This window comes from Sapajus apella, unplaced genomic scaffold (genome assembly GCF_009761245.1).
Source record: "Sapajus apella isolate SASKATOON/1434 unplaced genomic scaffold, GSC_monkey_1.0 scaffold52, whole genome shotgun sequence".
NCBI lineage: Eukaryota > Metazoa > Chordata > Mammalia > Primates > Cebidae > Sapajus > Sapajus apella.
In genome coordinates this window covers 14,678,343-14,691,150 of record NW_022436992.1, presented here as the reverse complement: position 1 = coordinate 14,691,150, position 12,808 = coordinate 14,678,343, and the positions used below count along the sequence as shown (strand labels likewise).

At 36.5% G+C, this 12,808-nt stretch overlaps 1 protein-coding gene across 1 annotated transcript in view; it reads left to right on the top strand.

Moving 5' to 3' along the window:
- ZC3H6 (zinc finger CCCH-type containing 6) overlaps positions 1-11,872 on the top strand; it is a 62,511-nt gene extending 50,639 nt beyond the window's left edge. The window contains exons 10-12 of the mRNA XM_032243678.1: positions 601-1,112; positions 1,415-1,648; positions 7,307-11,872. Of these exons, the coding sequence (XP_032099569.1) occupies positions 601-1,112; positions 1,415-1,648; positions 7,307-8,790 (2,230 nt within the window). The 3' untranslated portion in view covers positions 8,791-11,872. The remainder of the gene's footprint in view (positions 1-600; positions 1,113-1,414; positions 1,649-7,306) is intronic.
- The last annotated feature ends 936 nt before the right edge of the window (positions 11,873-12,808 follow it).

Below are 12,808 nucleotides of genomic sequence, written 5' to 3'. Positions count from 1 at the left end.
ATATTGTATCCTGGTCAATGAAATAAGCGAAAGAGAAAACATAAAGATTAGAAGTGAAGTGGCAGCCTCATTATTTGGGAAGTTTCCCTCAACCCAAAGGAATCAACAGACAAAACTATTGGAAATAATAATTAAATTAGCAAGATGTCAAGAAAGAAGAGCAACATTCAAAAACTGAAGGTCTTTTTATATGTCAACAATAACCAATTATACATTGTCATAAAAAGTTTTATGTTTATATAATAGGTTCTAATTTTATTGTAAAAGGTTATATATGCCTTAAAAAAAGGACTAGTAGAAGAGAACCAATGAAAAATTTTATCTCTGGGTAGTGGGATTAGGGGTGATTCTTACTTATCTTTGTACTTTTCTGTATTTTTCAAAAAAGTAAGTTTTATAACAGCTAACAGTAAGCAGGTGGGCTAAAAGGACAGTAAGAGGTCTATTTCATGTTTCTACCTATAGACGTTATGGAACAAATTGTTTCTTCACACAGTATTCTATTCTGATATAAAAAAATACTTAACCAATATCTGTTTAGAAGTGTTAACATTCTCGTCTCTTTTTCTTTGAACTAAGAAATATTATTTTTGTCTACAGGCCACCAGCGTTTTATAACAGTGCCTCACCACCAGGACCACAATTTCAGGGAAGCAGCCCACACCCTCAGCATATCTATAGTTCTGGGTCAAGTCCAGGTCCTGGACCTAACATGTCTCAGGGACACAGTAGTCCTGTGATTCACCCAGGCTCCCCTGGACATCACCCATGTGCAGGACCTCCTGGTCTACCGGTGCCACAGAGCCCACCTTTACCACCTGGTCCACCTGAAATCGTAGGCCCTCAGAATCAAGCTGGAGTACTTGCTCAACCAGACACAACTTTGACACCACCAAGCATGGGTGGGGCTTACCACTCACCAGGCTTTCCAGGACATGTGATGAAAGTACCCAGAGAGAATCACTGTTCTCCAGGTTCATCATACCAGCAAAGTCCTGGTGAAATGCAGCTCAACACCAATTATGAATCCCTGCAAAACCCAGCTGAGTTTTATGATAATTACTATGCACAGCATTCTGTACATAATTTTCAGCCACCCAATAACTCTGGTGGTAAGTTTACTTTTTGAAATAACTTATTCATAATTTAAAATACAGTCCTATTTTTCCTTAAAAGCATGATAGAAATGTATGTTTTAAGTAATGCTAAGTAAAATTGGTAAGACTGAAATGTTAAAATGTTTTCACTTTGCCAAACTTTTGGAACAATAGGACTTTAGATAACTTTTAGAAATACTTTAAAATGACGTAATTTGATAATCCAGTGTGCCTATTATGAAAGCTTTTATTTCTTATGACACTGGTGGAGTTTTATGCTCACTCAATGTCTGTCTCTTCCCATGTTGTACATGTAGATGGGATATGGCCTGGTGAATTTGCCCAGCAGCAGCCTCCTGTTGTTCAAGACTCACCTAATCATGGAAGTGGGTCTGATGGCAGCAGCACCAGGACAGGCCATGGCTCTCTGCCTGTACCAGGCCTCCTCCCTGCAGTACAAAGAGCTCTTTTTGTCAGACTTACTCAGAGATACCAAGAAGATGAAGAACAACCCAGCATCCAACATCATAGGGCTCCAAGCAAGGAAGAAGGTGTGGTATAAGTTATTAATAGCATCTTACCTATTTGGATGGGTTAAAATTTAAAAATGACCAAGGCGCATGGATTACCTGAGTTCAGGAGTTTGAGACCAGCCTGTCCAACATGGTGAAACCCCATCTCTACTAAAAATACAAAAATTAGCCAGTTGTGCTGGCATGTGCCTGTAGTACCAGCTACTCAGGAGGCTGAGGCAGCAGAATTGCCTAAACCTGGGAGGGGGAGGTTGCAGTGAGCTGAGATCGCACCAGTGCACTCCAGCCAGGGCAAAAGAGCAAGACTCTGAAAAAAAATAATAATAATTAAAAATGAGCTCTCTCTTGCATTTCCAATTTATCTTGTAGCCACTATCTTCTTGTGATTGATTGTGGCTTCAGTGTCATTAATTGTGTTAATAATTAATTGCAAAAGGTATGACTTGAAGTAATGAAAAGATCTGAAGCTAGAGTTTAAGGTTGTGCAGACTTGCAAGCAATTAAGCCTTTTGCTATTTTTTTTTTTTTTTTTTAAGATGGGGTTTCTCCATGATGGCCAGGCTGGTCTTGAACTCCTGACCTCAGGTGATCCACCCACCTCATCCTCCCAAAGTGCTAGGATTACAGGTGTGAGCCACCGTGCCCGGCCTCTTTTTTTTTTTTTTTTTTTTTTTTTTTAAGAAGAGGAAGAAGAAAAGAAATAGAACAGGAAAAAGACACCTTTCAGTTTGAGGATTTTAAATTCTAGCCCAATTTCAAAATGATTCAGTTATTAGAGACGTTTTTGCAGCATAGGCTATATACTTAAGGACCTGCTATAATAGAAAGAAATATTTTTAAATATAAAAAGATTATATGGAAATTAAGTTTACCTTATTATTTTTGATATTGGTAAGTATACAACAGTTAGTTAATTCAGTAATAGGTGAGAAAAGTTTAAAGCATCCAGTTCTGTTTATGAGTGATGTTTGGCCACTCTTAAACATGACATTTGTGAAAAACTATGTAAAACTATATAACACTACAAGCCATTATATGAACATTTAAAAATCTATATTTATAATATTTTAATTATTACTTTTTATGGGTACATATATTTATGGGGTGCATGAAATATTTTGATACAGGCATGCAATGCATAATAATCACATCAGGGTAAATAGAGTATCCATCACCTTAAGCATTTATCCTCTGTGTTACAAACAATCCAGTTATAGCCTTTTAGTTTTTTTTAATGTACAGTTAAATTATTATTGACTATATGTTGTGCTATCAAATACTAGGTCTTATTCATTCTTTTTAACTTTTTGTACACATTAACCATCCCCACTTCCTCCCTATCTGCCAGCTACCCTTCCCAGTCTCTAGTAACCGTGCTTCTACTCTCTATGTCCATGAGTTCAATTGTTTTAATTTTTAGCTCCCCCAAATAAGTGAGAACATGAGAAGTTTGTCTTTCTGTGCCTGGCTTATATCACTTAACATAATGACCTCCAGTTCCTTGTTGTTGTAAATTAACAGGATCTCATTCTTTTTATGGCTGAATAGTACTCCATTGTGTATATGTGCCACATTTTCTTTATCCATTGTCTGTTTTTTTGTTTTGTTTCGTTTTAAGATGGAGTCTTGGCTAGGCACAGTGGCCCATGCCTGTAATCCCAGCACTTTGGGAGGGTGAGGCGGCTGGATCACGAGGTCAGGAGTTCAAGACCAGCCTGGCCAACATGGTAAAACCCCGTCTATACCAAAAATACAAAAAAATTAGCTGGGCATGGTGGCATGCACCTGTAATCCCAGCTACATGGGTGGCTTAGGCAGGAGAATTGCTTGAACCAGGACCCAGGAGGCAAAGGTTGCAAAAAAAAAAAAAAAGAGTCTCTAACATTGCCCAGGTTGGAGTTCAGTGGTGCAGTCTCAGCTCACTGCAGCCTCCACCTCCCAGGTTCAAGTGATTCTTGTGCCTCAGCCTCCCGAGTAGCTGGGATTACAAGTGTGCACCACCACACCAAGCTAATATTTTTTTTTTTTTTTTTGAGATGGAGTCTCACCTTGTCACCAGGCTGGAGTGCAGTGGCTTGATCTTGGATCACTGCAACCTCCAACTCCCTGGTGCAAATAATTCTCCTGCCTCAGCAGCCTGAGTAGCTGGGATTACAGGCATGCACCACCATGCCCAGCTAATTTTTGTATTTTTAGCAGAGACGAGGTTTCGCTATGTTGGCCAGGATGATCACCATCTCCTGACCTTATGATCCAACCGCCTTGGCCTCCCAAAGTGCTGAGAGATGCCTGGCCTATTTTTATATTTTTAGTAGAGATGGGTTTCACTATGTTGCCCAGGCTGATCTCAAACTCCTGACCTCAGGCGATCTGCCAACCTCAGCATCCCAAAGTGCTGGGATCACAGGTGTGAGCCACTGCACTTGACCATTGTCTGCTGGTGGACACTTAGGTTGCTTCCAAATCTTGGCTACTATGAATAGTGCTGCAATAAATGGGAGAGTACAGATATCTCTTTGATATACTGATTTTTTTTCTTTTGGGTATATACCTTGCAGTGGGACTGCTAGATCAGATAGTAACTTTATTTCACAGGGTTGTAAATTTTATAGGCTTGTAAATTTTATTTACAGGCGTGATGGGGTGTAGTTTTACTCTTCTGCATATGGATATCCAGTTTTTCCAGCACCATTTATTGAAGAGTTTGTTCTTTCCCCAGTGTATGTTTTTGGCACCTTTGTCGAAAATCAGTTCACTGTAGATGTATGGGTTTGTTTCTGGGTTCTCTGTTCTGTTCCATTGGTCTATGTGTCTTTTTTGTTGTTGTTAGTTTGGGTTTTTTTTGTTTTGTTTTTTTCTTGAGACAAGGCCTCACTCTGTTGCACAGACTGTAGTGCAGTGGTACAATCTCAGTTCACCACTACCTCCATCTCCTGGTTTTGAGCAATTCCAGCCTCCCAAGTCTGTGCCTCCTGAGTATTTGGGACTACAGGTGCACACCACCATGCCCAGCTGATTTTTTTGTATTTTTAGTAGAGACAGGGTTTTTCCATGTCGGCCAGGTTGGTCTCAAACGCCTGGCCTCAAGTTATCTGCCTGTGTTGGCCTCAAGTTATCTGCCTGTGTCAGCCTCCCAAAGTGCTGGGATTACAGGTGTGAGCCACCACGCCCAGCTTATGTGTCTGTTTTTATGCCAGTACAATGCTGTTTTACTTACTATAGCTCATCAAATTATAGTATAATTTGACATCAGATAATGTGATTCCTCTAGTTTTGTTCTTTTTGCTCAGGATAGGCTTGGCTATTCTGAGTCCTTTGTGGTTCCATATAAATTTTAGGATTGTTTTTTAATATCTGTGAAGAACGTCATAGGCATTTTGATTGGAATTGAATTGAATCTATAGATTGCTTTGGGTAGTATAGGCATTTTAACAATATTGATTCTTCCAATCCATGAACATGGAATATCTTTTCAATTTTCTGTGTCCTCTTCAGTTTCTTGCTTCAATGTTTATGAACATTTTTTGTTACATTTTCAAAGAAGGTATTATTAATTCTTTGTTTACCTAACATCACAGGAGAATGAAGGATTTCTAGTAAGTGAATTTCCTGTATAATTTAAATTATAAACAATTTAACAATTTTAAATGATTGTTAAAGAACAATCATTTAATAGTAATTGTTCAGTAATGTCTTACAGTTTTATGTGTTCATAAACAAGGAGATTAAAACTTTTAGATAATATAAAATTTTATACTATAATATATAATTGGAAATGTTCTGTGAGAGTTGTTGGTCCTGATACAGAAATATTTTGCACAACTAGGTTTACTTGTTTGTTTTATTTTTATGGATTTGAATGCTTTTATGCATTTTATCTCTGCTTTGATAAAAAGCTGCTAATTGTCATATTTTATCTATTTTCCACTGGCCTGTCTCTATTCTTCTACTCTCCCTCTATTACTATATTCACTCTCATTTGAGAACTATTTTAAACATATGTTATAAATTATAATATATATATAATGCTTTTAAAATATATTGATGTGGGAATGAAAAGAAAGTAAGGATAGAAGTAACACAAACTATGTGGAGTGAACTACACAGAAATACTTAAAATAAGTGCAGCAGGTAAAAGTGAATCACAAATCCATCTGTAGGTTTCCTTGATGTCAAAGAGAAGAAAAGAGATCTAGTGTCTAGTTTTTTGTTGTTGTTGTTGTTTTTGTTTTTTTTTTGTTTTTTGAGACAGAGTCTTGCTCTGTCGCCAGGCACCAGACTGGAGTGCAGTGGTGCGATCTCGGCTCACTGCAACCTCCGCCTTCCAGGTTCGAGTAATTCTCCTGCCTCAGCCTCCCAGGTAGCTGTGACTACAGGTGCACGCCACCACACCCAGCTAATTTTTTGTATTTTTAGTGAAGATGGGGTTTCACCATGTTGGCTAGGATGGTCTTGATCTCTTGACCTTGTGATCTGCCCACCTCAGCCTCCCAAAGTGCTGGGATTACAGGCTTGAGCCACCACGCCCAGCCTAGAAGTAGTTTTTTTTCTGATACTGAGATCAGAAAAACTTTGCAATTGCGACATACCATATGCTGTTTTAAACCACATTCTACCCTAAATACCAATGCTTGTTTTGTAAGCACTGCCTTTTTCAAACTAACCCTGTAACACTAAAGTTTCATGTAGTAGGCATGCATGAGTGAGCAGTGAGATAAGGTAAAAATGAGAATATCTAGAATAGTCTACTGGTCCAAGACACTTTAGGATGGAGATACATATATGCACATACAGTGTATCTGCATATCTGTATTCCATGTTCAGACTCTATGGTCTGGCAAGAATGTGAACAGTAGATACCTTGTGGCCAATTCAGAGTCAACTTGTGTATATTTTAATGGAGAGGAGGGAGAATCACCCTTCTGAAACATCAGTTTGTAATTCCTTCTGCTAGAGAAAAGACATATGATAGTTAGGTTTCGTAAACTTGTGTCTAACGCTCTAGAGTTAAATAGGCTTTAAGAGTAAGACTAAAAGTGTTCTCATAAAGTATATAAGTTTTAGGGTGTTTTGTTATTTTTAAAGTTAATGTTTGAATAGCTAATATATTCACACAGGTCAAATATCTAAACATATAATATAGAATAAATGAAAAGTCTCTACCCCATTCCTTATTTGCTCAGTTTCTTAAGGTAGTGATGGCTACCTTAACCATTCCTTTAAGTGTTTTGTTTTCCTTTTAGTCCATTTAACAGTGAACTAAAACTTGATAAATTCAGAGCTAGGAAGCTTAAGGAATACTTGATTTGAAGAGATCTAGGACATTTCAGAATGCTGAGAGCATTTTCCCTTCTCCTACAATCCACCACACATACAGCACACATATCTGAGCCAGTTAGAAGGAAAAGGTCCTGCCTTTTCTCTAACTGGAAGGACATTACACATATTCTAGTATCACCCCGCATATTCTAGTATACCTTTACAGGGTATAATGACTGAATTGATAGTTTTCTTACCATATCTTATTTTGTTGCAGTATTGAAGTCTGTCATTTTTGTTATGCATTTTATTGAAGTTAGACTATACTTATCTCAGAAATAGTATGTGTTTTTTAATATTAATTAAGGCTACATATAAATGCTTCATTCTTTATAATAAGTTTTTGTCTACATTTAGATGATACAGTTAACTGGTATTCCAGTAGTGAAGAGGAAGAAGGAAGCAGTGTCAAGTCAATACTGAAAACATTACAGAAACAAACAGAAACTTTAAGAAATCAGCAACAACCTTCCACAGAACTCAGTCCTCCTACTGATCCAAGACTTGCTAAAGAGAAAAGTAAAGGAAACCAAGTGGTTGACCCTAGACTTAGGACTATCCCAAGGCAAGACATCAGAAAGCCTTCTGAGTCTGCCCCACTGGATCTTAGGCTTGCGTGGGATCCCAGGAAATTAAGAGGGAATGGAAGTGGTCACGTAGGCTCTTCTGTTGGTGGAGCAAAGTTTGATGTGCATCATGCAAATGCTGGCACTAATGTTAAACACAAAAAAGGTGATGATGATGATGAAGATACAGAGAGAGAACTGAGAGAAAAAGCTTTCTTAATACCTTTGGATGCCTCACCTGGCATAATGCTCCAGGATCCAAGGTCACAATTGAGACAGTTCAGTCACATTAAGATGGACATTATTCTAACCAAACCCAATTTTGCAAAACACATTGTGTGGGCTCCGGAAGACTTACTTCCAGTACCTTTACCTAAACCTGATCCAGTGTCTTCAATCAATTTACCTCTGCCCCCACTTATAGCTGACCAGAGGCTAAATAGGTTATGGAATACAAAAAGTGATCTTCATCAAAATACAGTGTCCACTGATCCAAAATTAGCAGCCAAAGCCAAAATTAATACAACAAACAGAGAAGGCTACCTAGAACAATTTGGAGACTCACACAGTTCAGGAAGTAAATTAGGAGATCCTAGGCTACAAAAAAATTTTGATCCTAGGCTTCACAGACTGCCCAATACAGAGTCTCATCAAGTAGTTATGAAGGATTCACATACATCAAAGGGTACCCCTCACTTAGCCAGATCAAACCCTGGTTCATCACAGCCCTCAGGGGCAGGAACTAGCAATTCTGGTTCCGGGGCTCTGCCTCCATATGCCCCTAAACTCTCTTCCTCAGCTGGCCTTCCACTGGGAACTCCAACTTCAGTTCTTAGTGGTATTAGTTTGTATGACCCTAGGGATCATGGTTCATCGTCCACAGCAGAGCTTGCAACAGTTTCTTTAGGAGAAAACTCAAAGAACCAGAAAAAAAGTGGTGGCTTAAAAAGTAGTGACAAAAATGAGTCTTCTCCTGGAGAAGCTATCCTGCCACAGAAAACAACTCCAAATGTGGAAGTCCCTCTTGACGGGCCAGCTGACCCACAGGCAGATGTTCCCAGGAGTTCTGGTAAGGTTCAGGTCCCAGCAGTGCACAGCCTTCCTATTCAGGCATTAACAGGCTTAATTAGGCCCCAGTACAGTGATGCAAGGCAGGCAAGGCAGCCAGGACAGGGGAGCCCCACCCCAGATAATGATTCCGGTAGAGAAACAGATGACAAATCTCTGAAAGAGGTTTTTAAAACTTTTGATCCAACCGCTTCACCATTTTGTTAGTTATTGTGTAATTAAGCAGTTCCTTTCACTCTTGTGACTATCTCAGTCCTCTGCTGTTTTGTAACTGGTTTACCTCTATAGTTTATTTATTTTTAAATTATAAACACTTTTCAGCTGCTAGTATCAGAACCACATGAAGTTATAGCCTCTAAAGCCTGTGGTATTTTATATGATATTTTTATAACTTTAAGAGACTGTAGTAATTGACCTAAAAACTTATGTTAGTTTCAGTAAAAGTACTTTTATTGTAAATAAACCATCATGAACTCACACTCTGCTTGAATATATGCCAGTTGTCTTTCATAATCAATGTTTAGATAAATGATTGCCACTTTTTATATGGTTGTTTAGTTTCAAGCAATATGATGTACATTACTTTTGAGAAACAGTATTTTGACTAGGATCTCTCTATTTGTCAGCACAGAACTGATTAATATGTAATACTAACTGCTAATTAAAATGTAAAATCCAGTAAAGAAAACATTTTAAAATCACAGTTAGCAGAGCAGTTCATGTTTAAGGGTATCACTTTTATTAGTATTGGCAATATTATTTGTGTAAATGAAGCATTTGAATGTCATATCTTTTTAAAGTATTTTATTGTATACTGTATTATAGAAGTTGGAGGTATATAAACAGAACATTTTGCTAAAGTGAAAAATTTCCAAGTTCTCTAGCATAACTTTTTAAATTTAATTTTTCATATGAAGTAGCAATTAGTTACTGCTGTGTTACATTGTGATGTTTATGTATGTCAGTGTTTTTGTCTTTAGCAGCATAGTTTTTATTGCTTTTTCAATAGCTGCAATAATTGTGTTCATCATGACTTTGGCAATTTTTAACAAAATTTTTAAAGATCCAGTGAGAGTCTGTAGTGATTATTACATGGATAATGTTTTAAATGTCTAGGTTCTGTATTTTTTCTTAAATAGCAAGAAAACACAGAGATTGCAAGCATAGTCAACAGCATTTGGCTATCAATAAAGAATCTCTTTCAGATCTCACTTGGCTGGCATTCTGTAACAGAGGGGATTGATTACCTGGTGTTTTAAGTATTTAATGTCTTCATAGTGTGGAAATCTCCTAAACTGATTAGAAACTGTATTTTATGAAAAATAACGTGTATTCATTCTTGTGTATTTATTGCAATATATAAATAATGGCAACTCTTTGTTTTATACATACATAATTTATAACTGAAACTAAGTATTACACTGCTACTCATATTCTGAACTGGAAGTGTAGAACAGTGCTGGTAACAACTCCAATACATATTAATAACTTGAAAAGGACCATTTCACTATAAAAGACAGTGAAAGTAAGTGATGAAATCAGTCCTTGAATGAAAACAGCTGCCCTTGAGAAGTGATTTTTTTTTTTTTAATATACAGTAAAATATTTCATGGGAACCTAACACTCAGATAGCATATGGTTTATTAATAATGCATATCCTTTCTAATCACTTCTTCAATTCTTTCTGCTTCAGTTCTGTGCTAAAATGGGGTTGTGGTTAAGTGAACAAGAACTCTGCCTACTTAAGTTCGTTGTGTTCTAAGTGGAAGGAGAGTTACTGAAGGGAATGTGAAGTTTTACTGTTTGTACTTCGGATACATTTGCTGTCTGAAATGACTCTGGATAACATTTTTGGCTTCAAAATGTAATTTAAAGCCACCATACAAAGTATTTTCTAATTTACTCTCCAAATGAATTTTGTTGTTAATTGAGAAGTCAATAAAATGGATTAAACTGACAGAAAATATATGTATATATATATATGTGTGTGTGTGTGTGTGTGTGTGTGTATATATATATATATATATATATATACCCCAAAGTGTAATTTACTCTTTTGTCAGGATAAAATCAGAAAAATGGCTGATTTTAGTAAATGAAATTTTTAGCAAATCTTTAATTTATTCATGTAGTTTATAGTTACTGTGTCAAGTAATGATATTTACATTTTAAGCATCATACATTTTAAGCATAAGAGAATTTGGCTTGTTAAAGATCAAAATAGAATCCAAACTCTTAACAGAGTATCTTTTTTACAACTAAAAAAGATATTCCAAAATTTATTAAAAAGTAAGATTTAAAAGTTACTAATGCAAATTATGTAATGTTCCTTTATTCAGTATTCTGAGTCCCTCTTATCTCAACTATTGTCCTAGAGGCTATTTTACAAAAAAGTTTGAACTTAGTTTCAAATTTGACAATATATTTTATATGAAAGTGTTTATGTTTAAAATAACGATTTTTATTTATTTTACAGCATTTTTATTGTGATAGCATTAGTTTATGGGATATTCTGTCATACCCAGTAAACATAGTTTATTTTAATATTATTTTTTCCCATTTTCTCATACAAATTGAATAAGCAGCCATTTTCCCCTAATAAATAGCTCTTCTTAAAGGTGAGTCGTGTTTTTAGAATCCATGTGATTTGAATTTCACTGTTAGATGGACAAGAAAGTTATGTTCCTATTGTTAGAAGCCACACATTTAGAAATAACAGAAATAACTTGAGTCTTAAGAGTCTGGATAGGCACATCCATGGAGATGTAACTTAACTATTCATACTGTTTGTGATGAAAATTCTATACCTGTTTACTTTGATGATTAATAGAGTGGATCTATCAGAGGGCTGAAATGGAACACACAGAAGATCATGAGAATTTAGATTCAGCAACTACTTTCCCATATCTTTGTTAAGCTTTCATTGTGAACCTTAAAAACAAATCAAATGTTGGTGTGATTCCAAACTCTATTTCAAAAATTGGGTCTGTTTCTATCTGCAACCTCTGTATTTCCCAGCTGAATGTTTCAAACTCCCAAATTAGGCTGCAACTGAAAGAGCCTAATTGTGAAATGATGTGTGCTTAGGTTTCTGTTAATCCTTTAGCCATGGAACTTTGAATAGTAGTGTTCCTCCTACTTATTTTAAGAGTGGAAGAACAGTTGGGTAGTAAAGAAATCCTGTGTGAACTTTTAGCTAAACCACTCTGCTGAATTAATTAGAGAGAAGTAGGAAGGCTTTACAAGGGCTGGAAGTTTAAAGAGAATAAATTCATATTTTTGTTCTGAATTGATTTCTGTGCCATTTATATCAATATCTAGTTGCTTATCTATGAAATGGGGTTAATTTTGATTGCTCACATATTTGATGTAAAGAATGAATTATTTTTGTAAGGTATTTGTAAATATAAAATTGCTTATAACTTGAATGAACATAATCATTATGCTCCCATTAGGATGCATTAAGTTGTACAAATTCCAAAATAACATGATATAGTTTGTATGGTTTGCAATTTTACAAAGCTTCAGATGACATGCACAGAATACACAACAGTAGAATTTCCTGAGAAGCTGTTCAAGTGAATATTAACCCATCAAGTTAACAGTTTCCTTAAATGTATATCAGGAAGACATAGGACTTCCCTACCTTAGAGCTATATAGACTTGTGTCTCTCCAAGATCTGACTTCTCTGCCCATTTTATACAGGTTGCATATTGATGGAGGGTTAAAAATGCTATGGCAGTTCATAGTGCATGATGTGTTTGTTTAAATCATAGCATATTTGGGCAGAGTGGCCAGCTCATTCAATATGAGAGCCACCAGCTCTTAGAAACAACAGATCTGTTCACACCCAGTCTGTAATATGTATTTCTTCAGACATGTCACATTGAGGTCTTTCTGAGTGACCACTTAGTCAATAAAGGTATTATGTTTCTTTAGTTAATGACCACTAGAAGTTAGGAAGCTTCTAGGGACCAGGATATGAGATCTTAGAGAGGCTGTGACAATCTTTCCATTTGCATGACATAGAATCTGTAGTGGAGATGTTTTCCCTGATGTTTTTGGAGGGCTGGACTGTGCTGAAGGCTGTACCTTGGCGGGGTGGTCTGCAGTCATTCGGTCCACTGATAGGGTCCCCCTCCCCACAAGCTTCAGTAATTGAGCTTTCTGTTAATTTCACAAATTATCTTTTCAAAAATGGTCTGGCACTACTTGATGATATTA